This window comes from Muntiacus reevesi, chromosome 2 (assembly GCF_963930625.1).
Source record: "Muntiacus reevesi chromosome 2, mMunRee1.1, whole genome shotgun sequence".
Lineage (NCBI taxonomy): Eukaryota > Metazoa > Chordata > Mammalia > Artiodactyla > Cervidae > Muntiacus > Muntiacus reevesi.
This window is the reverse complement of record NC_089250.1, coordinates 171,883,896-171,909,271: the sequence shown is the minus strand read 5'-3', so window position 1 is coordinate 171,909,271 and position 25,376 is coordinate 171,883,896. Positions and strand designations below refer to the sequence as shown.

The 25,376-nt window shown below is 59.0% G+C and overlaps 2 protein-coding genes across 8 annotated transcripts; one reads left to right on the top strand and one right to left on the bottom strand.

Annotated features, from left to right (window-relative positions):
- The first annotated feature begins 469 nt into the window (after positions 1-469).
- On the top strand, positions 470-11,774 carry BNIP3 (BCL2 interacting protein 3). Of its 5 annotated transcripts, none has more exons than XR_010661573.1 (7): positions 470-686; positions 7,221-7,371; positions 7,616-7,700; positions 9,133-9,242; positions 9,309-9,461; positions 10,602-11,138; positions 11,189-11,774. XR_010661573.1 is itself a non-coding variant. In XM_065923567.1 (6 exons), the coding sequence occupies exons 1-6, from the start codon at positions 605-607 to the stop codon at positions 10,645-10,647; spliced, it is 591 nt and encodes a 196-aa protein (XP_065779639.1). In that variant the 5' UTR covers positions 470-604; the 3' UTR covers positions 10,648-11,774. The 5 variants fall into 5 exon arrangements, 2 of the variants coding, with proteins under 2 accessions (XP_065779639.1, XP_065779638.1); XR_010661572.1 differs by having other exon boundaries at positions 10,602-11,302; positions 11,402-11,774; XR_010661571.1 differs by having other exon boundaries at positions 10,602-11,351; positions 11,402-11,774.
- A 4,585-nt stretch (positions 11,775-16,359) lies between these two features.
- PPP2R2D (protein phosphatase 2 regulatory subunit Bdelta) lies at positions 16,360-22,066 on the bottom strand. 3 transcript variants are annotated; one of them, XM_065923564.1, is made up of 6 exons: positions 21,559-22,066; positions 20,897-21,005; positions 19,517-19,612; positions 19,295-19,386; positions 16,941-17,338; positions 16,360-16,868 (listed from the first exon to the last, which is right to left on the bottom strand). In XM_065923564.1, the coding sequence occupies exons 1-5, from the start codon at positions 21,588-21,590 to the stop codon at positions 17,245-17,247; spliced, it is 423 nt and encodes a 140-aa protein (XP_065779636.1). In that variant the 5' UTR covers positions 21,591-22,066; the 3' UTR covers positions 16,360-16,868; positions 16,941-17,244. The 3 variants fall into 3 exon arrangements, with proteins under 3 accessions (XP_065779636.1, XP_065779637.1, XP_065779635.1); XM_065923565.1 differs by having other exon boundaries at positions 17,062-17,338; XM_065923563.1 differs by lacking the exon at positions 16,941-17,338.
- Positions 22,067-25,376: the final 3,310 nt, after the last annotated feature.

Below are 25,376 nucleotides of genomic sequence, written 5' to 3'. Positions count from 1 at the left end.
CTTCCCGGCCCCGCGTCTGAGGGGCGCGGGGCGCGGGCCACAGGTACCCGCCTGGCTCCACGGGTAGATTTACAGTCAGCCTGCCGGCCCCTCCGCGGCAACCAGGCCTCAGGCTGCATCGCCGGGCCGAGCCGCCCCGCCAGGCCCCGCCCGCCGGCCGCCTCAGTTTCCAGGCGGCTCCCGCACGTCCCGCGCGTACCTGCCTGACTCCCGCGCTGGGCCCCGCCTGCGCACGCGCGGAACCGTCCTCCGCGCCCCGGTTGCGCACGCGCGGCCAGCTCTTCAGGCGCCCCCGCCCCGCCCTGCCCCCGCCCTTGCGCACGCGCGATCCGCTCCTCAGGAGCCTCCGTACCGCCCCGCCCCCGCCTCGCGCACGCGTCGCACGCGCCGCACGCGCCCCGCGCCTCGCGCACGCGCAGGCCCCGCCCCGCGGCCAATGGGCGGCGCCGCCGCTTATCTGCTGTGCGTCGGCCGTCGGCGTCAGTCAGTCGGGGCCGCGGGCCGACGACGCTTCGTCCGCTGCTCGCGGTGCTCTGGCACCTGCGCTCCCTCGGCGCGCCCGCAGACCCCGACCCGCCGGCCGCGGCGCCCTCGCCCCGCCACCATGTCGCAGACCGAGAGCCCCGGGCTGCAGGAGGAGAGCCTGCACGGTGAGCGGGGGCCGGGCCCGGGTCGGGGGCGTTCAGGTAGGGGCCCGCGGCGAGGGGGCGGCCTGCGGAGAGGACCCCCGGGCGGCCGGGGCGCGGGTCTCCGCGTCGGGGCGGCCGGAGCCCGCGGGTGCCTGGTGTTCCGAGGCGCAGCCCGGGGCCGGTGCCGGTGCCGGCACCGGCCCGGGGAGACGGGAGGACACGGTCTGGGGCTCGGGGCAGGGCGGCCTGAGGGGAAGCGGTGGGGATCACTGCGGCCGCGCCCTTCTTCACGATCGCTCGTGCGGGGTCGCGGGTTGGCCTGCCGGGGGACACGGGGCAGCTGGCCGAGCTGCCGCCCCGCGAGCGGACACCTGCCCCCGGAACCGGACGGGGGCGGCCTGGACCCCCGCTCCGGCCGCGGCTGGAGGAGGGGCCGAGCGCCGACCTTTATTCCCTGAAGCAAGAGTTCAGTGGGCGCGCGTAAATAAGGTTTGGAGAGGACCGTGGACACCGTAGAGAATTTTAAAGGTTCATTAAGATTTAAAAATCTTCACACTGCCTGAATTTGAGCCACTTATTTTCTTTATTTGTTAAAACAGCATTTTTACTCGGCAAGACTTGGCCAAATTCGTCGTATATTGTGAAACCGCAATCACAGCCTAAAAGTCCTATAATCTCTTCTTAAATTTCGACATGGGCTATTTTCTTTGAGACAGATTAAGGGACTGAATCTTTGCCTTAAAAAAGATCTAAAGAGCGTTTGATGAACCGCCTTTAAGTCAGTCCTGTTAGCAGACAGCTCTGCCCCTAGCGAGGTGTGTTCCCTTAGTGGTCACGTTGGTCCGAAGAGTCCGCAGTGTCCAGAGCGGCTTCATCGCCAGTCCTTGGTTGGCAGACCCAACTGCTGAGTCATTGGCAACACAGAGTGCCAGCTCATGGGTTAAAAGGTTTGCTCCTCTGTTTTCTGTATTCTATAAAAAGACGGTTACACGGTGAGTGGAAACCTTCGAGGAGTCTTTGGGCCGCGGTCTGGGGTACGTGCAGCCGGGCACTCGCGCCTCTGGTCAGTGTGGGAGGGGTCACGTGGGCAGGGCCGCCCTGGGAAACCGAATCCGGGCGGGATTGGTGGCTGGGCCGACACTTGTCCTGGGCTCGGTTTTGATTTGATTACCTCTTGTTTACCTCGGAAAGAACTGGGCGCAGTTGGTCGCTGAGCCCGAAGACAAAGGCTAAGGCTCTCTCCCCTCTGCTTGCCTCCTCTGGCCAGATGCTTTCCCTGAGTCTGGTCCGTTCTAGCTAAAGCTGTTGAAGGGCAGCGTGATGTCCTGGACGCCTTTCCTCTCTCAGATAAACAACCCCTAACATGCAGGGGGGAGGTTGAAGTTTTGTAGTATTATCTTGCAGCATCGTGGGAGGGGGTGCGAGACTTAACTTCCCAGAGGTGCGCCGCCCCCCCCCACCTGCTGTGCTGAGTGGGGATCAGTGCCATCAGCTGGCACTGGCTTACCCTGAGATGGCCCCCGCCTTGTCACCTGCTGGTCTGTCTGCAGCCAGTCAGAGGGTTGTGTTGTCACAGGCCCCCACCGTGGACGAAGGTGCGGTGTATGAAGAGGCACAGAACGTGCAGGTCTCCTGTCCTGCCCTTTGAGAGGGAAGGGGTTTCCGGCATCGGGATCCTGGCCCGCCCTGTGCTTTGCAGCTGGCCGCCGCAGTGAGGCCGAGAGGGGAGGCGAGGCACGCGGCAGGCAGGTGACGGCAGCTGGGGCTCTTTGGGCTCCCCACTGAGTGCTGGGCTCCTCGGGCTTCGGTGACAGAAGGCTTCAGACAGGAAGACGGAAGGGGGGTCCACTGGGTCCTGTTCAGACACTGGAACCTCAGTGACCCGCCTGCCTCACTTTATGTTTGAAATCACTTGTTGATCAAGCCTCTCGTTCTGTCCCACCTCACTCAAGAAGCTTTTAGAAACGGGGACTTCTTAAGGCCCACCTCTGGGGAAGAAGCCTTCTGATGGGGGTGGGCCTTGCCTCCAGGCGTAGCACCTGCGCTGCCCCAGGCCTGTGCTCAGGATTCCACCTGTCCCAAAGACCCCAGGACATTGGCCCCCGAGTCTTGTAGGTGATTCCCCTGTAGTTTTTAACCCTGGCTGCCCACTGTCACCATTGTGGTTTTTTCAGAGTAAAGGTACCAGGGTTCTGTTCTAGCATTCCAAATCAGGATTTTCTGCGGGTGGGTGAGACTGCTGGAGAACAGGCGAGGCACCAGAGGGGGTCCTCCATAGCCAGGTTGCAGCCTCTTGTCCCCGACTGGGGTGTGGGGTGCTCTGCCGGGGGTGCTGGAGAGGGATGTTGGCCTGGGGCCAGGAGTGGCGAGTCTCACAGTGCAGGCAGGGACTGTGAGAAACACTGTGCAGAATACTCAGGATGGAAAGTGTGGGTGCTGCGTTGAGGTTATTTGATAGGGTAAGGCTCCACAGGTTAAGAAAGACAATTGTCATTATCTGTTTTCAGGCTAGGGTAAACTGGAAGCTTTAGTCAACCACCCAGCTTACTGAGCAGTGGCTCAGGGAACTTTTTTAACACTCTACATGTGATCACAGCTTGTGCCCAGTTACTAGCAGTTGAGGTCAGCTGAATCAATGGCTTTTGTGGCCCAGCCGGGTCTTAATGTGTCTGGGTCATTCCTGTGGCCTCTCCAGAGCTTGAAGACGGGACAGCATTGTTGGTACAGATCTTTTTGGGGCCCACGAATCATCTCATTCAAGATGTGGTCTTTCCTTCCTTTGGGACCAAGTATCCTGGGGGTCACAGGAGGTTTTTTTAAACAAAAGTAAGAAGTGGCTTATAGTGTAGGCTTGTCCTTCTCTTCTGCAATGATGTGGTATTGGCCTAGGCTCTCCGCCCATCTCATCTGCCCAGCCCACCTGCCCTTGTGTCTTGTTAGTGTGAATTACGGGTCAGGGTGGCCAGTGACCCGAGTCAGGGCGAGACTCGCCGGGATCAGCACTGCCACGCCTCTTCCTGCGGCCGATTATCTCACAGGCTGTGTGGGTTCCGAGGAGGTGATCTGAGGTCGGAAAGCAGCTCGAGGGCTTCGCTGGTGGCTCAGCGGTGAAGGACCCTCCTGTAGCACAGCGGATGTGGCAGGTTCGATCCCTGGGTCGGGAAGATCCCCGGAGAAGGAAACGGCAACCCACTCCAGTATTCTTGCCTGGAGAATCCCATGGACAGAGAAGCCTGGCTATAGTCCATGGGGTCGCAAAGAGTGGGACACGACCTAGTGACTAAATAACAACAAAGCAACCTGAAACCCCTCTTTCTTGCTTAGAAAGGTGAGTGATCTTAACTGCAGGTGAAAGAAGATTAATGGCCCCTTGTCCTCATTTTCCAGGGAGCTGCTCCCCTGTGCAATGACTGCAGGTTAATCATAAACTCTGGTCTGTTAGTGAATCACAGCCTCTGAGCTGGCCCCAGAGCTCCGCGGTAGACAGCCCGGATAGAGGTCTTTCTAAAGGATGCCCAACACTTTCAGTGAGATGGTTCCGTAAAGCATGCTTATCTCCATGGAGTCTGGAGTGGAATCTAAACATACACCTGAAGCTCATCGTGGTGTTATTTTTTAAAGAATATTCTGTCTGCGGCCGTGCTGGGTCTTGTTGCCGCACTCGGGTTCTCTCTAGCTGTGGCGAGCAGGGCTCCTCTTCGTTGCAGTGTGTGGACTCTTCCCGAGGTGTCTTCTCCTGTGGAGTGTGGACCCTTGGCTTCCCGGACCAGGGATTGAACCTGTGTCCCTTGCATTGCAGAGGGGATTCTTAACCACTGGGCCACCAGGGAAGCCCTGAGACTGACAGTGTTATTTGTCCATTATATTTTAATTTGAAAAATATATTTAATCTTTGTCCCTGGTTCCAGATCCAGAGCTCGGGTCTAAGAACCCTTGGACTTTCTTGAGATCTTTGAAAACACTTGAGTCTGTGCTAGTGAGGGGACTCCTGAGGCCCTTGGTAACCTCAGGGTGGGGTGGGGATGGCCGGAAACTCAGCACTTGCCCTCCCCAAGCCCGCCTGGGGAGGGAGGGGCGCTGAGGTGGGGTTACAGGAGGTGCCGGGAGAGGGCGGGGAACCAGCCTCGCCCACCGCTGCCTGCACACCTGCGCTTCTGAGAAGGCGTTCGTGTGACCTGTCCCAGGGAACTGTTGAAGAGGGAGGCTTGTAGGAACCCGAATTCTTGGTCTGTCAGGCATTTGGGGTGGCCACCGTGGGGACAGTCTTGTGGAACTGAGATCTTTAACTTGTGGGGTCTGAAGCTCCTACAGGTAGTGTCAAAACCAAATTGCTGGGCAGCCAGTTGGTGCTGGAAAACTGGCTATTGATATGAAAGCCCCCCACCCCCCAAATTTCATGTCAGAGGTGGCGTCAGACGCCATACGCAAAGGTGGTCTGGGCAGCCGGGCCCTGAAGCGGGCCCCACAGAGCCCAGGAGAGGGACCCGGGCCTGGCTCTGGCCCCGTGGCGCAGCGAGCGCGGGCTGGCTGTGTCTCCTCGCCCCGGGAAGGAGGGGGCTGTGGAGGCGTTCACACGGAGCCGCCCTGTGAGCTTCAGGGCTTTCCTCCCCCGGGACCGCCACCGCCTCCGAGCTGGGCTGTCGCCCGAGTGACGCGGCGGCCTCGTCGCTTCTGCTGACCTGCGGAGGCTGGGGGTGGGCAGTGCCCAGGGGCCCCGGGCTCCAGGACACCAGGCCCGCCTGCTGTGGGCCAGGCCGGTGTGAGGAAGCTGGAGAGGCTGAAGAGAAGACAGTGCGTTCGGTTGGAAACTGGTGATCGTCTGGTTGGCGGCTCCGTGGGAGGGTGCCTGCGATGGACGTTTACATTTTACTCCTGGGATTTGCCTTTTTGAGGACTGACCTGTTTGTAGCAGGCAGCTGTCTGGGCAGGCAGGACTCTTGAGGAGGGGGTGAGGCGGGGGTCTGGGCCTGGTCCAGGTGTCGGGGGGTGCAGAGCAGCGCTGAGGTGGGCCCCTGGAGGGCCGGGGTCTGCCGCCGGCCTGGGCACTCCCATCCTGCACCCACCAGGGAGGCTGGCCCGTGATCGGCCGGCCCGTGATCGGCCGTGGACGGTCCTGGGCCCAGAGGAGACCTGTGTGAGCGGCCGACTCGGGAGAGGCAGGGGCGGGGACGGCAGTGTTGTCCGTGGACAGGGCAGCGGACGGCCGCGTAGAGTAAGCTCACCGTGTCAGGGCACAGGTGTGGGGGGCCAGGTCCCGGAGGGAGGCGGACCTTCGTGGCGTCAGACCTGACGGAATTAAAAGCAGAACTTGCCGTCCTCTCACCTGAAGACCGGGATGGAAGGGCAGTCTCCATGGTCACCAGCATTCCTGGAGCAAAGGATGGCTCATGCCGGCTGTCCTGGTGGTCTGGCGCTCAGGGTGGATTCAGTCCTGCAAGCCCTCCTGTGTGTACAGAAGAAGGAAAGGCTCGTGTCCTGAACACTGAGCTAGATAGAGAAAGATGCTCAGCAGAAGAGAGGAGCGGGTTTCAACAGCTGACTCGGAAAAGAAGCTCTCCCCACGGCCCGCAAGCCTGTGGGAAAATGTCCAGCCCCTGAGAGGGCAGCAGCGCTGAATGAGCCGGACGACCCGCCCGCACCCCTGACCTGACCCCCGCTCGCCCGCGGTGATGACCCGCCCCTCCACCCCGCTTGCCCGCAGGGGCTGCGTCTCAGTGCTGGTCCCCAGGCTGATGGCGGAGGTCGGCTCTCCTGCCCGGGGCCGCGGTGGTCCCCCACGGATGCACAGCAGGGCTCCCCGCCCCACACCCAGCGCCTCGCGTGGTTCAGACGTGAGAGCCTGTGGCCGGCGGCCACGCAGCTGAGCGCGGAGAAGTGGGCAGCGGCGCCCTGTGGGGCCACAGGGTGGGCCTCCGGTCTGCACCGCAGGCGGACCTTCTTGCCTCCGGAGCTCTCTAGTGTCCACCCCTGTCCTCCTGTGGAGTCGCCACGCTGCTCTCCTCCTCAGTTCAGCCCCACGTCAGCCTCCACAGCACCCAGCGGGGAGCAGCGGCGGCGCCGGGACCGGTGACTCCTCCTCTCACAGGGGCCCGGAGGGGCTCGGCCCGGTGACCGGGGCAGCAGAGGGCCTGCCGGCTCAGCTGCCGTTGCCCCGGTGAATTTACCAAGTGAGCTCTGCGGCGGCGGACTGGGGCACAAAGCTAAGACTTGTTAATCGGTCACCCATCTGTGGGGCCTCAGGGTCAGAACGTGAGGCTGGAATGTGGACATTAAACCTTCTCTTAATTTCTAAGTCCCCAAGGCGCTGGTTGAGCCCTTTCTCTTCTGAGAGCTGGGTGTGGGGGAGAGTCCTGGCACTGGCCTCTGCCGATGGAGCAGATGGTCTGGGGGGCGGCTCCCGAGCGTCCCTGCGGAGGCTCACTGTGCACAGGGCCCGAGCCGGGCCTGGGGGCGCTACGACCGGATTCCCGGCGGAGGGCCCCTGGCAGTCTCCGGCATGTCTCGAAACAGACGGGGTGAGCTGGATATCTTAGTGCCAGACTCTGGGATGGGCGGAAAATTGCAACCCTGTCCTTCCCTCGTCCCCGGCAGGCTCCTGGGTAGAATTACACTTCGGCAGTAACGGGAGTGGGAGCAGTGTTCCTGACTCCGTTTCTATTTATAACGGCGACATGGAAAAAATACTGCTGGACGCGCAGCACGAATCCGGACGGAGCAGCTCCAAGAGCTCTCACTGTGACAGGTGGGCGAGCATGCGCGTCCCGGCCAGGCTCCGCGGGCCTGCCCGGGCGGGGGGCCACTGCCCCCTGCTGCTGCTGGGCGTAGGAGCTCAGCTGAGAAGGCGGGCGGTGGGGGGGGACCCGCTGTGACTCTGCGGCCCTGGTCCCCCAGGGCTGGTGGGAGCGCTTCCTCTCCCTGAGACGCGGTCTGCCATGTGGGGGTCTGTGTGTCTTGATGGAAAGGTGACCGTGTGCTGTTTCCCCAAGCCCGCCCCGCTCACAGACCCCCCAGGACACTAACAGAGCTTCTGAGACAGACACGCACAGCCTCGGAGAGAAGAACAGCTCCCAGGTAAGGCGTGCACGGCCTGCCTTCGCGATCTGTCGGTACAGGCTGCTGGGTGACCTGGCCCGAAAGCGGACTTCCGGTTCCTCAGACCTCCTCTCAGCAGTGGGGGCTGGGGGTGTCTCCAGCACCTCACAGGATGAACTGGAGGCGGCGGGGCCCGGTTTGGTTCAGGGTGTGTGGCCAGGGCCCCCTCGGCCCCACACGCCCTCCTGGGGGATGTGGGTGGGAGGTGGGAGCTGTGGGGGTCCGTGGGGGTCTGGAGTCGCTGGAGGCCTGCCCAGGGCCTCCCCGAGGGGACGGCACTGCTGCTGTGCCTTCCTTGAAGGCACTAGTTGCTTCCGGAAACCGTGCCTCGGTCTGCAGTGTCCAGCGCTTGTGTGGTTCGGGTTAGGAGCTGACCAGGCTGACTGAGGCTGCGCTGTTTTCTGACCTCCCTTTAATGGATCTCTGAGATTGGGGGTGGGGGGGGCATAGCCCCTGCTCGGGGGAAGTCCACGAGAGCAGGGTGGGCTGTGGCCCCGAGCTGCCTCTCTGTAGCCCTGGGTCGGGCCCGTGCGGCCTTGCCAGGCCGTCTCCCTGCCTGCCGCCCCTTGTGATGCTCAGGGGTGTGTTGGGATCTAGGAACCTGGGGGGCCCACCTCTCCTAGTGGCTCGGCTGGTAAAGGAGCCGCCTGCAATGCAGGAGACCCCGGTTCCACCCCTGGGTCGGGAAGATCCCCTGGAGGAGGGAAAGGCTCCCCACCCCCGGCTCCCTGTGAGAGCTGTGGGGACCGAGCCTCCGGCCAGTGCCCCCTGGTCCCCCTGCTCCCTCCGGCCGCCCCCAGGCTCTCCCTCCTCAGGGAGTCAGCAGCCCTTGCACTCGGGCTCCTCCGGGGCGCTGCCCGCCGCTCACGGTTGCGCGGCTCCAGCCCGGCTTTGTGTGTCCGGGCGGCTGGCTGGTTTTGGTGCCGCGTTCTAGAGTGTTTGCATAATTTGCCCCCGAATTTAAAGAGGAATTCTATCATTAGGTACAGCGTTTTTAAAATTCAAAGAAATGCAGCTTCTTACAGCTCTTCAGTTAGTGTGTTATCACTAACACGTGCATTTTTAAGAAGGCCACTGAAGCTGGGGTACACATCGGGGTCGGTCTCCTCTCTGCAGACGTGGGCGTATCTGCTCTCACCGCTGCGCGGCGTGCCATCTGCTTAGGCACATCCCTGCTGGGGGCCTTTAGGGGGTCTCCGTTCTTTCCTTTTACAGCCGGAACCACAGCCGGAGTCTCTGTGGACGTCTGTTCCTGCTGGCCAGTGCCTCTCAGGGGCGGTGCCTGCAGCTCAGGCCGCTGGAGTCCGGCGGGCCCTTCTTGGGGGTGTGGCGGGGCTGGGCCGCGGGCTCGGGTGGGCGGTGAGCTTCCTGGAGTGGAGGCAGCAGGTTCACCGACTTCATCTCCCCGCAGTCCGAGGAAGACTTCATGGAGAGGAGGAAAGAGGTCGAAAGCATCCTTAAGAAAAACTCAGACTGGATTTGGGATTGGTCCAGTCGGCCAGAGAACGTCCCCCCGGCCAAGTGAGTCTGTGTCCGGGGGCCTCGGGGGCCGGGTGCCGGCGCCCGCTGACCGCCCTCTCCCCGCAGGGAGTTCCTGCTCTTCAAGCACCCGAAGCGCGCGCCCACGCTCAGCATGCGCAACACGAGCGTCATGAAGAAGGGTGGCATCTTCTCCGCGGAGTTCCTCAAGGTCTTCCTGCCGTCACTGCTGCTGTCCCACCTGCTGGCCATCGGGCTGGGGTGCGTGGCGCTGCGCGGGGCCGAGCCGGCCTCGGGCACAGGCGGGGGAGCGGGGCAGGCCCCGGGGCGGTCCGCACGTGGAGGGCGCTGGTGGTGAGGTGCGGGTGCAGAGGCAGAGCAGCTCCTCCTCGGGGGCGGCTGCAGGCGAGTCCACCACTTTGGCCGCGTGTGTGCCTATCAGAGCCGCTCGGCAGCGAGACCGGCCAGGGCTCCCGTCCTTGTGACGTGGGCACCTGAGCCCAGAGCTGCTCCTGGGGCTCACCCCGCCTCTGTCTGGGCGGGCGCGGCTCTCCCTGGTCCCGACGCGGGCGGATGGGCTTCTCCTGGGCAGCCCGCTGGGCCGCTGGCTGTCAGGACGGGCTTCTGACGCGGGCTGGGGCCCCCGGGCTCTGAGAAGGTGGCAGAGGCGGCGCCGGTCCTCCCTCCCCCACCGCCTGAGCCGACCCCGGTTCCCCCTCTCAGCACAGCGCAGACTCTGTCTCCACCCGTCCTTCTCAGAGCCGGGCTGTCAGGGTCCCGCAGGGAGCCTTGTCCAGAACCAGCAGGCAGGTCCTCCGGGGCGGGCGGGGTTAGGCTTCAGCCTTCATCTCGGGATGGATTTCCGCAGGTGTGTCTGCCCCCTGACCTCCCGGGGGCCAGGATCCAGCCTGCTTGTCCAGTCTCCTCCGTTGCTCTCCGGAGACGCCCCTGGGCTGCGGGCCCTTGGTGTCCTCCCGCCGCCCCCTCCTGGGCGGCCCCCGCGCCCCTACGGAAAGTTCCGGGCTCCCCCCGCGCCCCTGCGGAAAGTTCCGGGGTCCCTGGCGCGCCCCTGCGCGGCAGTGGTTTTTGTGAGATGTGCGAAAGACCCGGGGCCGTCAGCTCTCCTGCGGGCGACCCCGATCAGGTCAGAAAGTGGAGGGGGAGCCTCTCAGCTCAGGAGTCGTCCGTGTGTGCCGAGTGTGTGCGTTGCACAGCGTTCGAGCACAAGCGGATTCTTCTGAATGGGATGCTGGCGTGCGCTGGTCGGCGTGAAACACAAGTGCCCAGTGACTTGCCAGCCAGTCCCCTTGGCAGATGAGCCGGGCCAGCCCACTGCTGTCTCAGCCGCGCACGCCCAGGGAGACAGGACGCCCTTTAACGACCGCCTCCTTTCTCTGCCAGGATCTACATCGGGAGGCGCCTGACCACGTCCACCAGCACGTTCTGACGCAGCTTCAGCCCGCCGTGCCCGCGCCGCGCACAGCGCGGAAGCAGCTGTTATCCTGGGCGGCGCCCCACGCGTCGTTTCTTCTGTCGGCGCCGCCTTCCTAACTCTGAAACAGACACTAAACCTCGCTCTCCCGCAGCCACATTAGGGATCGAGCGACAAGCATGTCACTGATTAATGTCTACTGTAATAATTCGGTAGTAACCTTTATTCAGATGTTATAAATATCAAAGTATAAATAATTTTAAGATAGCTATGTTGTATGTAGTATTTTAACGAATTACCTGCAACCGTGATTGAATTAAACACTATTTTGAGAGAAGGAATACTACTGATGCTAGAAGGACTACCTGAGGGGTTTACCTAAATCAACACGTGGCCTTACTCCCGCGGCAGACGTTCCGATGGACGCGTCCGTCCGCTGCAGACGGCCCTCAGCGCCGAGCCGTCCCCGCCCCGGGCCGTCGGGGGGCACAGCGCGGACCCCCGAGGCTGTCAGCACCACCCCGGGCCGTCGGGCGGCACAGGGCGGACCCCCGAGGCTGTCAGCACCACCCCGGGCCGCAGCCACTGGCCGCGTGTCGAATCCAGGCTGCAGCAGCTCGGGCCGCGCTGAGCCGTCCCCGCCCCGGGCAGCACAGGGCGGACCCCCGAGGCTGTCAGCACCAACCCGGGCCGTCGGGCAGCACAGGGCGGACGCCGAGGCTGTCAGCACCACCCCGGGCCGTCGGGCGTCACAGCGCGGACCCCCGAGGCTGTCAGCACCACCCCGGGCCGCAGCCACTGGACAAGCACTGTCTCCTCGCGTCTCCGGATTGCTGAGTTTAGTCTGTGTTCAGTTTCTGTGTGGTCTTAGTATCAGCTTCATTCTAAGCTATTGTCTATTTTAAAAGGCTGGAAATAGAGAAAAAATAAATCTTTGCCAAACCCCTGGTTGTGGTATTAACATGCGGTTTAAAGCCAAACGGCACACAAGCTTCTTGGTGAAGCCAGGTGTATCCCCACTGCCTGGGTGTTAAAGGATGCCCTTTCATACACTGTATCAATAAATGCTGGTGTATTTGCTTCACTTTTCCACACTAAATTCCACTTGTGTTCAATAAATGTAACATTCTAATTTTTAAAAACGTGGTTTATATTTAAATGCTGACCTTGGAGGTAGCTCGCAGGCCTTCCATCTGGAGGCGAGGCGTCAGCTTCTGTACACGACTGGTCCCAAAGAGGCAAAGCCTGCGTCGCGCTGACCCGCCCTGGCCGGGGGTGCGTCTCACCGTGATGGGCGCGGTTGAGGCTGCGCTCGGGGCCTCCTGGAGGCCAGGGGTCCCCAGGCCAGCGCACTTGGAGAGCATGGGTGAGTCGGGCCGCGACGGTAGGCGTCTTTCTGCAGCCAGGCCGGGAGGACGTGCCCAGGGCTGGGGAGTTGTAAGCTCTTGAGGGTATCCTCCCTCTAGTCTCTGGAACACCAGTTTTAGTTCAGGACTGATTGCACCAACTTCCTTTTGGTTTCGTTTTTTAAAACCCTGGTTCTCTCTTGTTTTCTGGCGGGATTATTTTTCTGTTCCTACCACCCCCCCTCAGGTTGTGTATCCTTTCTCCCAGCTGCCCGCTGACTGATGCTGCCGCAGGCACAGCTGGACTGCCAGGCTCCCTGAAGCTTCTCTCCCGTCACTGATGTTACAGTGGGTGTCTGGCCCAGTTAAGCTGTAGGACTGTGTGTGTGAGCGTTCTCACGTTTTGGGGCAGGAGGACAGCACGTACCCCCTCCCGTTAACGCAGATCACACTGTCGTCCATTTTACTGACTGAATAGCCAGTTCACACAGCCTCCAGAGGATGTTCAAGCCTGTGCTTGGCTGTTTGCTGACTAGCCTCTTGCTGGCCCGCCTGCAGACTGGGGTCACGCTGGGGGAGGAGGCAGGCAGGCCCCCCTGGTGGGAAGCGGGCCGCACCTTCAGCGACGTGTCTGGGCCACTTCCGGTTTAGCACTTGACAATGCCTGTGCACGAAGGTGACGACTTGGCGGAACGTGACGGGTCCCTGAAGCAGTACCACGTGGTTTCCAGCATAAAATAGGCAGTGGGAAAGCATCCCAGTGTCCCCAGTTCTGTAAGCAGCGGCCAGGCTTTCTGAGGCCCGGCTTTTAGCCCCCCTCCCCCAGCTGGTGAGCAGGCCCGCCGGAGAGCTTGGGCAGCTGGGTGGCGGGCCCGTCCCCCGCTGAGCTGTCCCGGGGAAGGGCTGAGGCTGCAGAGCCCTAACTGCAGGCTGAGTGACAAAGTGTGTGCAAGTGAAACGGTTTATATTGTTCATGCAGAAGAACTGATGCGTTTGGATTGTGCTGAAGACTCATGAAAGTCCCCTGCATGGTGAGGAGATCCAACCAGTCCATCCTAAAGGAAATCAACCCTGAATATTCACTGGAAGGACTGATACTGAAGCTCCAATACTTTGGCCACCTGATGTGAAGAGTTGACCAGTTGGAAGAGACTGACGCTGGGGAAGACTGAAAGCAAAAGGAGGGTGGCAGGGGATGAGATGGTTAGACAGCATCACCGATGCCACGGAAATGAATCTGGACAAACTCTGGGAGACAGTAAAGGACCGTGAAGGCTGGCGTGCTGCAGTTTCACGGGGTCGCAAAGCATCGGATATGACTGAGCGCCTGAACAACATGCAGAAAAGAGCCAGAGTGTGGACATCTGCTCATTTGTGCCAGAGACTTGGGATGAATCTGCCAGAAGTGAGTGAGCCCGGCTGTCCCCACGGACGGGGTGTAACCAGGAGAGGGGGTGGGAACACGGGGGGGGGGGGCTCTGAATAACCTACTCCTGCGCCCACATTGCTGCCTCATTTACTGCAAAAGTGACTAATTCAAGTCGGTGATAACATGGGAACCTGACTATGGAGAATGTGAACTTTCCTACCGGTCCAGTGGTTAAGAATGTGCCTGCCAGCGCAGGGGACATGGGTTCGATCCCTGGTCTGGAAAGACCCTACATGCTGTGGAGCAATGAAGCCCGTGGGCCACAACTACTGAGCCTGCACTCGACGCATGTGGAGACAGCTCACGCGCAGCAACTAACGCGGTGCAGCCAAAGATAAACACATGAACCTGCGTCCAACGAACCAGGAGTTTTACATCATCAGGGGGGGAAAAGGCTTAAATGGAGTCAGAGTGTCAACCGGCAAAGAACACGGGAGAAATTCCTGAACATCTCTTAGATTACACACTCCTCAAGAGCAATTCTGAGGGCTGTCAGCCCAAGACGGGGACACCCGCCTGGCCATGCACACCCCAGCACAAGGCCCTTTGAGGGGTAGAAGGCTGCTTTCTTGTTCAGTGGGAAGTATGTCTTGAAGGAAACATGGAAAAAACTGTCCAATTACACAGGACAAATCTAGTTAAACATTGGAAATTTATTACAATAGCTAAACAAATATGTACAACCCCATCTTTCCAGAACTGCTTAAGGACCAGGGCTGACTTGATACTTAGACAACTGTTCAATATCTCAGATTTGTGAACTTCCAACACAGAGTACAAGAATTACCTTTAAAGTAAGTGTATTAGGTTGGTGCAAAAATAACTGATTTCAGACCGTGAATTTTAAATCGTCATCAATCAGTTCAGTCACTCAGTCATGTCTGACTCTTAGCGACCCCATGGACTGCAGCACGCCAGGCCTTCCTGTTCATAACCAACTCCTGGAGCTTGCTCAAACTCATGTCCATCAAGTCAGTGATGCCATCCAATCATCTCATCCTCTGTTATCCCCTTCTCCTTCTGCCTTCAATCTTTCCCAGCATCAGGGTCTTTTCCAATGAGCCAACTCTTCACATGAGGTGGCCAAAGTACTGGAGTTTCAGCTTCAACATCAGTCCTTCCAATGAACACCCAGGACTGATCCCCTTTAGGATGGACTGGTTGGATCTCCTTGCAGTCCAAGGGACTCTCAAGAGTCTTCTCCAACACCACAGTTCAAAAGCATCAATTCTTCATTGCTCAGCTTTCTTTATAGTCCAACTCTCACATCCATACGTGACCACTGGAAAAACCATAGCTTTGACTAGACAGACCTTTGTTGGCAAAGTAACATGTCTGCTTTTTAATATGCGACCTAGGCTGGTCATAGTTTTTCTTCCAAGGAGCAATAAATCATTATAAGTAATTTCTATACCATAAAAACCTGTGCTTTGGGATTTGATGAACTCTTGGAAAGTATCTTCTGCCTCCTGCTGGTTGTGGAAATGTTTTCCCTGCAAAAAGTTGTCGAGCTAATTGAAGAGGTGGTCTGTTGGTGAGAGGTCAGGTGAGTATGGTGGATGAGGTAAAACTTCATAGCTCAACTCGTCCAACTTCTGAAGCAATGGTTGTGCAACATGCGGTCGGGCGTTGTGGAGAGCTGTGCCCTTCTGTTGACTGGCGCTGACTGGCGTTGCAGTTTTGGTGTTCACTGATCCGCTGAGCCTCCTTCTCAGATGTGATGGCTTCCCTGGGATTCCGAAAGCTGTCGTGGGTCAGGGGGCAGCAGACCACCGAACAGTGACCTGAGCTTTCTTTGGTGCAAGTGTGATTGGAAAGTGCTTTGGAGCTTCTTCTCAGTCCAGCCACTGAGCTGGTCATTGCCAGCTGAATAGAATTCGCTTTTCATCGCACGTCACGATCCAACCGAGAAGTGGTTCGTAAGTTTTGCATACAGTAAGAGAAGAAAGACAACTTAAAAAAACGACCATTTTTTAAATTTTCAGTCACCTCACGAGGCACCCACTTGGTGAGCTTTTCACCTTTTCAATTTGCTTCAGATGCCGAATGACCGTAGAACAGTCGACAATGAATTCCGTGGCAACTGCTCGTGTGGTTTTAGAGGATCAGCCTGGAAGATGGTCCTCAATTGCTCGTTGTCAACTTCTGATGGCCGGCCACTGCACCCTCATCTCCACGGCTCTCGTCTCCTGTGCAAATCTTGAACCCCCACTGCACTGTATGTTCGTCAGCCGTTCCTGGGCCAAATGCGCTGTAGATGTTGCGAGTTGTCGCCGCTGCTTTCTCACCCATTTTGAACCTGAATAAGAAAATTGCTTGAATTTGCTTTTTGTCTAACATCATTTCCCTAGTCTCAAATAAATATAAAATACACAGCAGGTCAGTCATTAGCAAAAAAACATAAGGCAAGAAATGATATATAACATAACCACATTAAGGATGTATTCCAGTATCAAACGGTAAATTTCAACAATGCAAAAACCGCTAATATGTTTGCACCCATCTAATATGTTTGGTTCTCAATTTGCAACTGAAATGTGCGCTGATGGGGCCTCCTCCACCAGAGCGACTCCAGGAGCAGCGCATGGGCCCAGCCGCCCGCCCCCCAGACTGGGGCCCCGGCTCCAGGGTGGAATTCCACAGAGCAAGCTCCAGTGACTTACTGTTACCTCTGGTTTTTTTTGGGGGGTGGGGGAAATCTTGATTTCTGATACCAAAGAACATACTGTTAAAACAAACCATCAAGTGACAGAAATTAAAATGGTTTAATTTTCGCTGCCTTTAAGTGTGAAATCTAGGCTATAATTTTAACATTTTAAAAAAGTATGTTATCCCCCCACCCCGCACCTAGTCCTTTTAAACAAATTTTAGAAAAAGCACAAAAGTCTTCAACTGCAGAGCATCTGTCGTGTGCTCTAAACCCCGAGTTGGTTTCTCGGCAGCGGTTCTGTTACTACTCCCTGCGATTTTCTCTCTGTTGAGGCTTTGTCCAGTCCTTACCTGGTGGGTCAGGGGTACCAGTTCTACAGAAACAAATGTTACAGAACTTTGGGGATACATACGCTCAGAGCCTCAAGCACTACACACGTTTCACCATTCTGTCAATGAAGGATAAAAGAGTTTTAAAGTCTTAATTCTGCATAATTTCATTATGTGCAATGAAAGCAAATAAAAAGACAATGCTTATTTTGGACTTAAAAACACTCTTTACAGTGCGTTGCATTTATTAAGCGGTTGCCCCAGAAGGGGTGACAGTGGATACAGGGGCGGCGGAGTGAAGCTGCCTGAGAGCCTCCGGACACAGAGTCGCCGAGGCTGGTGGGCGGGTGGCAGACGGAGCCGCGCGGGTGGAGGCCCGGCTGGCGGCAGAGGAGGACGACGGCTGGCTGGAGAGGTTGCACCTGATGACTCTTCTCTGGGGTGTGGGTGTCTGGTCTCTAATCTGGAAGGCAGGCTCAGACCTAAATAAAGACATCTACATTACATGGCCTCTCGAGGCCTGCCTGTCACTCCGCTTCCAGCTGGCTTCTCACCTGAGCAGCGACACCCAGGGCTCCCCTCCCCGGAGCAGAAGCCGGGGTCCCCGCTCGGAACCCCAGGCAGTCTGCGCTGAGGCAGGAGGGCGTCCCTGCTTCTCTGAGGAGAGGCGGCCACCTGTGCTCCGCCAGCGAGCAGGCGCGATTCTGCAGACGCGGGGCCTCTGCTGCCGCAGCTGACCTCGTCTGGAAGGTGCACAGGCGGCTGGTGGCGGCCGCGGCGATGACTCTCTCAGCCGCGTGCTGCGTGTGTCGGGTCTTCCTGCTGGTCCAGGCTGCCCACGCTCACCTCGCCCTTCCGCTACCTGCCCGCACACACCCTGCGAAGCTGCAGGCTGGCCTGGGGCCGGCCGTTCTCCCTGGGGGCCTCCAGCGTCTCGTCCCTCTGGGCGGACCTATTGAACATCCAGAAGAAGCTGTGGTAGGGCCCGTCAGGAAGGTGCCGCGTGAAAGACGACGACCTGTAAGCCACGAGGAACCCCGCCCCGCTGCCCAGGTGAAGCGGCTCACCGCCTACCCTACCGCTGCACAGGTCACCTTCAGACGTCAGACACCAAAGATCCTAACGGCCAGGGGACAACCGCGGTGACACGACTGAGCCTCATACACAGTTGTATCAGTAAAAACAAATACAACGGAATCAAAAAGGAAAAAGTAGTGAATTTACACTTTTAATTATATTAATGTGTTTTTGAAAAAGGTATAAACCTTGACTTTCTCCTTAGAATGTTTCCCATCTTCAGTGAATTCAAGATCTCTTCAGCTGCACAAGGCGCGCTGAATCCACAGTGGGCTTTCAGGACGCAGCTCCCGTCCTGAGCCGCGGCCGGGGTCCCCTCCCAGTGTGGGGGCCATGTGCGTGTCCATGAGCGCGGCCTGGCCCCTTCCTGCCCCCCGGGTACTCCGCTGCGCGTGACTCCCGCAGCTGGACTCTCAGGCTCCACGTTCTATTGTTTCCGGTGGCCTGTGTACACTGCCTTCCCTACGCGTGCCTGGCTGTCTGCGTCGGTGAGCTGCGGTTTCATGGGTTTCAGCCCGGGGAAATCCTGGGCCCTGGTGCCCTGGGAAGGGCAAATCCCCCGTGGGGGCTGGGCATCCTGCATGGCCTCAGCGGGTCTGCTGAGAAAGCATTTCGTGAGGGCTCTGGACCTGGGTCCCAGTGCGGGCCGCAGCTGTGTTTTCCACCTTCTGAAGCCGGGGGGACCCCGAGCTCTGCGTGCTGCCCGGACACCAAGCCCGCCACAAGGGCGGCCCGCCCAGGCCCGGGGCCCCCACAGGCTCTGACGGTGCCCAGGCGGCTGTGCTGAGGCCTCAGGGCCAAGTCCTGTCTCTGCCCTGGGCGCCACACCCTCCCCGGGCACGGCCACCACGCGGGGCACGTCAGCCTGTGAAGAGTGGGCATGCAGACCTGACGCGTCCGCGCCCCACGTGCCTGGCGAGGCCTGCTGGGCGTGCTCCGCACATCACCACACACACAGGCGTGCTCGTGGCCACAAATCTCGGCACGTGATGCACCCCAGCTCAAGGTCTCTCTCACACGTCTCCCTTGGGGCCCGTCTAACGCAGGTGGGTGCCTTCTACAGACCCCGAGGGTGTCTGTCTCAAGAGCCAACCTCTGCAGGTCCAGAGTCACGGCTCCCCCCAACCTGGGCTCCTGGCTCCCGGGTCCAGCTGAGGCCCCGAGGCCAGCGCCGCGCCCTCTTTACTCTCAACCAGATGCACAAAGGATGGCGACGTTACGGTTCAGCAGTTCCCAGGGCCTGTTCCGCAGGGCGCCTCGGGATGTCTAACAGCCCCTCACCACCACTGGGAGGTCCTTGGCTCAGACGCGTGCAAGCCCCACACGGCACACAATCCGATCACAGACCCACGGAGCATCTCCTCCCATCTCATGAGAGGAGATGTTTCAAATGTTATTAAACACAGACCTCTAGGCAGAACCAGCACGGTCGTCACTTCTGAGGCACGTGCCCACAGACGACCAGAAGCATCGAAACGGCCGTAGCCCCGTCAGAGCGGGGCCCACACCAGCCACCGCACTGGCATCCCCACACGGCAGCATGCTGGGGTCTTGTCCTCTGCTTGTTCCCAAAGCAAAGGCCATCCCACCCACACTAGCTTCCTCACCTCCTTCCTTTCACTCCTCTTGAAAATAATAGAAAATAAGAAATTATCATCCACTGAGCATTTCAGAAACAGCCAGTGTGAGTCCAGCACTGTGCTTGCTGTTCAGACTGGCAAGGAATTGCAAGCAACGAGAGACACATGCCCAGACCCCCCGTGTCCACCCTGGGCAGCCGGGCCCGCGCCCGCCCTGCCCCTGGAAGGCCAGGTCCCCACGCAGGCCTCACCTGTCGGAGCCATTCCAGCAGCACTTGGAGTTGTCAAAGATGCAGTCATTGTTGTAGCGGGAACACAGCTTGCTTTGAAGGTACTCGTGGACCTTATGGAAGCACAGGAAGGTCAGGGCGGTGGCGCCCACGGCCTCGCCTGGTGGGTTTCGACAGGCCGGCGCTGCGTGCTCAGGTCCCACACCTCCACCGACAGGTAGTCCCGGCCCATCCAGTACTGACCGCATGGCTGAAGTTCAGGTCGGACGGAGGAGCTACTTTCTGAGAGGGACCTGCTGCTTGGCTCTTGCCAAAACGGAAAACACAGTGTTTCCACTTCTATTTAAAAACCAGAGAACAACCCACTCTGCAGTGCAAGCGAGGCCCCCAGGCTCACCCGGCCCTGGCCCACAACCCAGAGCGCCGCCAGGGCGCCCGCAGACGCCCTGTATAGCCTGCAGCTCCACGGGGCCGGGGCCCAGGGCCGGCGCACCCCAGGCGGCAGGCTCCATGCTGGACCCCACGAAGGGCAGCACGAGGCAGACACGGGCGCAGGGGTCTCTGCCACCCTGAGCCGTAGGCGCTGCAGGGCCAGCCCTCAGCTGAGGACGGCTGGACTCCAGCCATAAAGGTCCCACCTGCCACAGGCCGTCAGGAGAGGGGTTTTCCTTCACTATTCAATGGGCAAGACTCACTCCAGCAAAACCCAGTTACTGTTTTCAGAAAGATTCTGAAGACTTGCTGGGCAGACCTTTCTTCCCCCAACACTTCTGCTCCGTCAGCAATAACGCGAGTGCCTGTCCTCCCTCACCCGCCCGCGAGCCAGACCCCAGGGCCTGCTCTGGCCCGGGGAGATGCGGGCGGGCAGGCGTGTCCTTCCTTTTCTACTGCTGCTTTTTAAAAAGTAAATGTATTACAAGGGACCTATATGTTTATTGACGCTGCATCTGAAGTTGATCCTAAGCAACCTAGTGGCAATACTGAGCGTTTACTCACATAAATAAGTTGGCTAACAAATAAAACCGTTCTTGGAATCTAAACCTGTTTACTCAAGAGTGTTGTCTTGAAAACACAGGCCAAATGCTCAGGCTCTACCACTTTACAGCGGGAGACGCTCTGGACGGACTGACCTATACACTGACCTCACTGCAGGACAAAGCGTCCAGAATAGGACAGTCCACGGCCCTGGGCCGGGATGCCGTCAGCGCGCAGCGCCCAGGGCGTGCTGGCAGAGTTCCCGGGACACACGATGTGTCACGTGACCCACAGACTTCCTGGTTGTCTACAAAGCAGGGCCTGCTCCTTGTGGCTAAAAATGACAAACCCAAAGCTCTCCCCCCAAAAACTTCAAAGCCTGGACTCTCCTGAGGCTTCCAGGCCAGCAGAGCCTGCAGGGACAGAGCCCATCCCCAGGGGGAGACGGCCTCCGGCCTCAGCAGAGGCCCTGTGCACAGAGGGGCCGGCCGGGGTGACCTGCAGGCCCTGCCGCGGGCACCCAGGAAGCAGGGCCTCCGCGCAGACAGGCACACGGGCGGCCGGCGGCACCGCAAGGTCTCTGCAGGTGGTGAGAACCCGGACCAGGCGGGCTCCGGACGGGAGGTACGTGAGCTCGCCAGCACTTACCCTCGGCGTGTGGGCAGCACGGGGCGGACGGGCCCCTTGCTGGTGCTGTGGACGAGCACGCTGCCCTGGAGGGGGCGGGCTCCGCTGTGGACGAGCACGCTGCCCTGGAGCGGGTTGGGCTCTGCTGTGGACGAGCACGCTGCCCTGGAGGGGGCAGGCTCTGCTGTGGACAAGCACGCTGCCCTGGAGGGGGCGGGCTCCCCTGTGGACGAGCACGCTGCCCTGGAGCGGGTCGGGCTCCGCTATGGACGAGCACGCTGCCCTGGAGGGGTTCGGGCTCCGCTGTGGACGAGCACGCTGCCCTGGAGGGGGCGGGCTCCGCTGTGGACGAGCACGCTGCCCTGGAGGGGGCAGGCTCTGCTGTGGACGAGCACGCTGCCCTGGAGGGGGCAGGCTCTGCTGTGGACGAGCACACTGCCCTGGAGGGGGCGGGCTCCGCTGTGGACGAGCACGCTGCCCTGGAAGGGGGTCGGGCTCCGCTGTGGACGAGCACACTGCCCTGGAGCGGGTCGGGCTCCGCTGTGGACGAGCACGCTGCCCTGGAGGGGGCGGGCTCCCCTGTGGACGAGCACGCTGCCCTGGAGGGGGTCAGGCTCCGCTGTGGACGAGCACGCTGCCCTGGAGGGGGCGGGCTCCCCTGTGGACGAGCACGCTGCCCTGGAAGGGGGTCGGGCTCCGCCATGACCACCTCCATGTTGACTGGCTTCTGTCCATGATTTCTGGAAGCGCATGGTTAAGGCAGGGCTCGCAGGCAGGAGGTTTAAGAGCTTAGGTGTGAAGGAGGCGATTACAGGCACAGTAATCTGCCAGGTAAGAGGATCTATGTTAATGCACTAATCAGATCCAGCAACGCCTGGGGAGAGGGGGCTGATTCACTCATTCAAAGCAACATAACACACATTAAAAGAAGGAAGGAAAGCAGGCAAGTGCCCACTGCACTCAAGTCCCACGTAACAGCCACAAAACGGCACAGACCCAGGAGCATTGCCAGACTCCAGTGGATCCCGACAGAGTCAAAGTATCTGATACCAAGAGCCTGTCCTAAGCGGTCAGAGCAAGGTCACATGGCAGGCTGCCAAACACAGACATCGCTTGACTGAAAACACGAGGAACAGTGGAACCTGGCTGTGGGCCCGCCCAGGAGAGCAGGACCTGATTGTTAGAAAACGCCGCGGGCAACTCCTCCCGATAGGCGGGGCTCGGAGCTCCGCCCCTGCGACTCCTTCCCACCGCTCTTTTCCGTTTCCAGAGGGGTCACAGGGAGGAAATCCCTCCCTCGGGGCAGGCTTCAAGGTGGAGGCAGCGATCAGTCTCCCCAGGCGGCGGGGTTCCAGCGGCAGGAGTGTTGTGGGTCTGGGGTCGTGCTTGTAAAGATGCCCTCCAGTTTTCTAGCTAGAGCGATTCCACGTTTCTAGTTCCTGAGAGTTTAGTGGCAGAGCCAGCAGGGGTGAGCAAGGGGCTTCAGGTGTGGGGACAGCCCCAGCCTGGGAGCCCATTTTCCCATTCCACAGGTGGCCTGGGGCCGGTCTGGGGGGTCCCACAGGAAAGGCATGCTTTTAGGCAACTGCTACTCCTGTTTGCCTGGCCCAGCCGGAGTCCTCTTCTAACCTCTAGGGTCAAATACCACCCCCACCACCATCATCTGCCTAGAATGGTTCTTTACACATGTAGTTGTGTGCAAGGACACACACACACAGACTCCTCTTTCTGAAATCGTTGAAGAGCCAGCTCTGCCAGGTCATCACAGAACCCCCACCCCCACCCCAACTCCACTGTGTTGGTATTCTTGGTGGTTTTACTGGTTACCTTGGCAGCGTGTACATTGCTTTTTCAGCTTTTATTGTACAGTCAGTACTATAAATTTTGTTTTGAGTTTTGTAACTTTGTAGCGTTTTAGATGATCTTGTGTTTGTACTTTGTTGTGTAGAGTAAAAGAATTGTGTTGAATAAACCTAGGATTAGAGTGCAAAAAAAAAAAAAAGAAAACGCCGCGGGAAGAAAGAGCCACCTCTAAGGACCGTTGGTGAAGGCCTTTATTGGGCGGGCGCTCTCGGGCAGAACTCCCGGGGAGGGGCGGGTGAGCGAGGAGACAAAGGGAGTCTGCGAGGTATGAGAGGTGGGGAGAGGGTTTATAGCCCGGGCCGGCCTTTATAGCCAAGCCAGGTCTTCCTATATAAGGAAGACAGCGCGGGCTACAGCGGCAGTGGGTGTCCACGGGCTCCGTGTTGGCTCCTGATCCGACCAGGCTGCAGGGGGTCGGTCCCCGGAAGTTTAGCCAGCCTCCGGAACTCGTCTGCGGCACTTTTCTGGGGCATGCCTCAACATGCCCGACCTTTCATCCCGGCCTTTTTGCTATAGGACAAGGGGCGCCGGTTCTCTCTGGCTTCTTCCTGCTGAACGGGGGCGGCGAGGGGTAGGGTGTGGCCGGGATGACAGGGAGCGTCTGCCGCTAATTTTGTCACAGAGTGTTTGTTGGAAGCCCTTGGTACTGCTGTCGCAACACCATCAGCTGGACCGTGTTGAGCCGTTGTTTGATAAAGGTCAAGAGCTTATTTAAGAGACAGGGCCCGAAAGTTAAGAGCAACAAGAGGATTATGAGTGGTCCCATTAAGGTCGAGAGCAGGGTGGACAGCCAGGGGGAGTTTTGGAACCATGATCCAAACCAACCTTGCTGGGCTTCCCGTTCCCTTTCTGCACTCTAGTCCTTCTCTTACCTTGGCCATGGATTCTCTCACCACCCCTGTGTGGTCTGCGTAAAAGCAACGCTCTTCCTTGAGGGGTGCACAGAGGCCCCCTTGTTGTAAAAAGATCAGGTCTAGGCCTCGTCTGTTCTGTAACACCGCTTCTGACAAGGAGGTTAGGGATTTTTCTAAGGCCATCGTAGACTTTTCCATTCGTGCGATGTCTTCATCAATGGCGACTCTCGGGGTGATCAGGCCCTGATGTTGCGTGGTGAGGGAAGCAATGCCCGTACCCGTTCCGGCTGCCCCCAGGGCGAACAGCGTTGCTAGAGTTATAGCTGTAACGGGCTCCCTCTTATGCCTAGGAGCTGGGGTGTCTCGGTCCCAAAAGTTGCAGAGGACCTCTTCTGGGTGGTATGTAATTTTGGGTACTACCACTACCATGACACACAAGTCCCTGCTCTGGTCGAAGACGGCCAAATGGAGACAGGGTGTCAGCCCAGTCTGTGAGCATACCCGCCACCCCCCGATTTCGGGTATGGCGTAGGTCTTATTGGTGAAATTGGTGTCATTGTCAGTCTGGGCGCATAGGGTTTGTTTATCCGTAGGAACTGTGCCCAAGCAGGTCCCCGAACCCCATGCTTCTTTTATGGTAAGGCCCACCTTGCGGTCTCCCCAAGAACACTGCGGTGGGTTGGAGAGAGTGGATAAGTTGTAGGTGGCATTTAAGCCCACGGCCTCGTAGTAAGGTGGGTGTAAGGTGTGGCAAAGCCAGCAGGATTGGGTCGCATTAGGACTGGAGTGGTTGAGGGCCCCGTAGATTTCTTTGATCAAGGCCCACAGGGGTTCTTGGGTTTCCGGTGGGTCTGTCCAGGTTAGCTGAAGAGGGGGTAGGGGCAGGCGAGGTCACAACATTTGTGACGTTTGTCCCTTGTGGTGAGGGGCGGGGAGGTGAAATAACCTGGTTGGGCCCCACAGCATGGGTCTGGGCGGGTTGCAGGACTTGCTGGACATACAACGTTGCGCTATTGCTTCCCGTGCCATAGGTATCATATATCACTACTCCCCAGGACAGCCCGGAAATCCATCTATTTTCAGTCCGTCCCTGCTGTGTAAATGATAGTCGGACCTGGTCGCTGCACTGCCCTGGGTTGGAGGGTTGCCCCTGCCAATCTGATTCCGGGAGAGGACCCGTGAAGGACATATTGATCAGGTCTGGCTTGGTCACCGACCACTTCCAGTACCCATCGTTGGAAGTGACGCAGCCCCAGGATTTACAGTAGCGGCTCAACATTCCCCCACAGGTCTTTATGTCTCCCCGCTGGTGTCCCGGGCAGGCATAAAACCCGAGGGACCTGACCCTACACTTGGAGTATCCTGATTGTTTGATTAACTTTGTAAGGTTAAAGTATAGGTCTGGCCACCACTTATCTTTTGGTTGGGTGGCTGTGGTCCGGTTTAGCTCTTTGTAGGTCTCTCCATTTTTTAAGATCCAGGTGACTTGAAAAGGCTGGTGGGGGTTTTGGTTGGTGTGCCCCCCTTTTTCCAGGACCCCCAGTACCCCCAGAGTAACCCAGAGTAGAGAGCCCCACATTGTTCTGAGGTTGGGGTGAAGGGGGTGTGGCAGACAACCAGCCTCGTGGGTCTCGTAGGGATGGAGCTGGTAACCAGGTCAGGGTGTCCCAAGGGAATAGCACCCCAGGAGTAGGAAGCCGATGGCTAGGTATGTGAGGGCCAGGGACAGTCGAAGAGTGGAGGACCAATCGCAGGGGGCCGCGGCCGCTCCAATGGCAAAAAGT

Coding starts and splice junctions, on each gene's coding strand:
- BNIP3 (XM_065923566.1), top strand. CDS start 605: ATGTCGCAGACCGAGAGCCCCGGGCTGCAGGAGGAGAGCCTGCACGGT. Junction 7,701..9,132: donor GAGAGAAGAACAGCTCCCAG/GTAAGGCGTGCA, acceptor ATCTCCCCGCAG/TCCGAGGAAGACTTCATGGA. Junction 9,462..10,601: donor CTGCTGGCCATCGGGCTGGG/GTGCGTGGCGCT, acceptor TTTCTCTGCCAG/GATCTACATCGGGAGGCGCC.
- PPP2R2D (XM_065923563.1), bottom strand. CDS start 21,590: ATGGAGGTGGTCATGGCGGAGCCCGACCCCCT. Junction 21,006..21,558: donor ATGGCGGAGCCCGACCCCCT/TCCAGGGCAGCG, acceptor AGCCCAACCCGC/TCCAGGGCAGCGTGCTCGTC. Junction 19,387..19,516: donor ACCTGAACTTCAGCCATGCG/GTCAGTACTGGA, acceptor TGCTTCCATAAG/GTCCACGAGTACCTTCAAAG.